We start from the raw sequence: 2,383 nt of genomic DNA, 5'->3' as shown, positions 1-2,383 counted from the left end.
GATTTAACGTATACAATAAGAGCTACCACAGGGTTGTATACGTAAAAAAATGGCGCCCTTCGTTTATTCTTATACAGCAAGGCAATGGAACAAGTTTGTTAACTCAAAATAGTATATTTTTATTTTGAAACTATTTTTTAAGCTTACATCCTTTTTGTGCATGAAACATGGTAGGGCTAATGTGAAAGCTCTGCTTGTAAAGGATGTAGAATGACAGAGATTTTGATTATTTCCGTTAAGTCTTTAGTCATAAATTCAAAGGAATTACTGATTTTGATTCACAGAATAGGTGATAAGTGAGGTTACGAGACGCCACCGATTAATAAACATGTTATTCATGTTAATATTTTTTACATTCACATTTAAATGCATTTGAAAAACAATTTCGTAAAATAACCGCCATGATTTGGTAAAAACGGACGAAACCCACACAAAAATACAAAATTCTCCGCGCGAACCGCGTGACTTCCGCATCAAAAACAGTGCATGCACTGTTTTGTCGTGCGTCGCGCGGCTAAACGCTTTCCGCTTCGCATCGTTCCGCGCGCACTCTGGCATGTTATGATTGTTTTCCCTGTATTCCAATGAACGGAGTTCTGCCGCGCGTCGACGCGCGACCTGTCAAATGCCGCATTGCACCGCGTCGCGCCGCGTGACGCGTCCACTCTGGCCGGCACCTAAAGAAGAAGCATTTCCAGATCACATCTAGAACATGTGTCCGGTAGAGAAATAATTTGACTTCTTCTAATTTCTCATACAAACAAAACATTTTCATAAATTAAATTTCCTACTTGTACGAAAAAACGAATGAGAGAATCAAAAATGCTCACCATAGAAAAAAACGAATCGAACGAAAGCTATCGTCCAACCAACCGACGACGATGGTGATGATGATGGTGAAAGTAAACTCCTCTCAAATCTCCTCTCCCCGTTTACGCCAATAGTTTGCTGCGTGTGGAAAATGCCACGTAGGCCACGAATCCGACCACTCCGGAGGCCAGAATTTCCGAGTTGATCCAGGGACCCTTGTAGGCACCGGGGAAGCTGACCACCACATTGGTGAGGGCCTTCACCGATTGGATGTCTTCGCCGGCGCGCTGGGCCTTTCGGACGGCAGCAAACGATTCCTCGTCGAACAGCCGGATGGTGTATTTGCCGCTGCTGGCCTTCTTGATTTCCTCATTCCAGCTGACCTGGTACTTTCCGTCGCCAACGCGCACCACCGGAGCCAGCTTTCCGCCGACCTCGGCAAATAGCGGAAGCTTCTCCGCACCGGCATTGGAGCACTTGAGGCTAAACTCCGTCACGAAGGCGATCTGGCTCACGATGGTGGCATCCGAGGTGGAGAAGAAGCTCGACTTGACCTCCGGACTGGTGCAGGAACTGGCCCGGCACAGGGAAGCCGAAACGGTCACCAAGGCGAACAGGAGAACGGCTTTCGGGTTCATTGTGGCGAAGTGGACAGGAACTTTTTTTTTCGTACTGAAACACGGCACTGGCAGCGGTTTGTTGAGGTTTGAGCACTTTCGTCGCGAATGGAGCAAGGCGATGAACGAACGAGACACACACGAGCCACGTAGCGGTGACAGATTGAGTGATATGATGTTTAAAAAATATTTTCTGTGTAATTCAAAACCTCCAAGCATGAGGAAGAGTGATTGATCATTGTTATGGCGTTGTTCACTAGTAGAATATTTTATTATTTTCAACATAAAACTATATCTTTCGAAAAAATAACAAGCAGTTTTTTTGTAATCCAAATTATTGGGCCACGCTCCCGTAAAGCTTTTCGATTGCAATTTGATATTCAGATAAGACCTCAATTATTAAAAAATAAACATGTATACGCAAAACCACGCTCTTGAAATAAATAATTAATACTTTAGTGAAAAGCTACATAATGGCAGTGTGTGTGTTTTCCTTTCATGTATTTGACTATGTTTCTGTTCATCATTTGAAAAACAAGTTTTCACAGTACCGCCATCATAATGACTCAAGGTGCTTAGAATTAAATATTGTTCATGTATTATTATATAAAAAATATATAGATATTTTGTTGGACTTTTGCTACTAAGCTTAGTATTTTAGAATGCGTTTGATAATTTTGGTATTATTTGAAAACCATTCAACATATTTCAATGAAATTTTCACACAGTCATCTACGCATACTACTTCGAAACGTCTGAAATTTTTATGGTTCTATCTTCAAAGACAAAAAAGTTGTGACTATTTGTAGAAGATGCAATAATTTACAAAAAAATTTTGTCCCAGACCCCCCGATGGATGATTTTCACCGACCCAGCAAATTGAAGGGAATGGCCCAAAGTATTATTAGGCAAAATTTCAGACTTACTTATTTTTTTGTTTTTAAGTTGCTCTATAA

General features: G+C 41.5%; 1 protein-coding gene across 1 annotated transcript; it reads right to left on the bottom strand.

Moving 5' to 3' along the window:
- Nucleotides 1-678: 678 nt before the first annotated feature.
- LOC115270335 (translocon-associated protein subunit delta-like) lies at nt 679-1,581 on the bottom strand. The gene has a single exon (XM_062855870.1). It carries the CDS (start codon nt 1,446-1,448, stop codon nt 933-935), a length of 516 nt encoding a protein of 171 aa, XP_062711854.1. The 5' UTR covers nt 1,449-1,581; the 3' UTR covers nt 679-932.
- Between the last annotated feature and the right edge of the window lie 802 nt (nt 1,582-2,383).

This window comes from Aedes albopictus, chromosome 3 (assembly GCF_035046485.1).
Source record: "Aedes albopictus strain Foshan chromosome 3, AalbF5, whole genome shotgun sequence".
Lineage (NCBI taxonomy): Eukaryota > Metazoa > Arthropoda > Insecta > Diptera > Culicidae > Aedes > Aedes albopictus.
Note: the sequence above shows the minus strand (reverse complement) of the source record. Positions and strands in the feature narration are given on the sequence as shown.

Bases quoted from the DNA above. Each gene is read 5' to 3' on its own strand.
- LOC115270335 (XM_062855870.1), bottom strand. From the start codon at position 1,448: ATGAACCCGAAAGCCGTTCTCCTGTTCGCCTTGGTGACCGTTTCGGCT.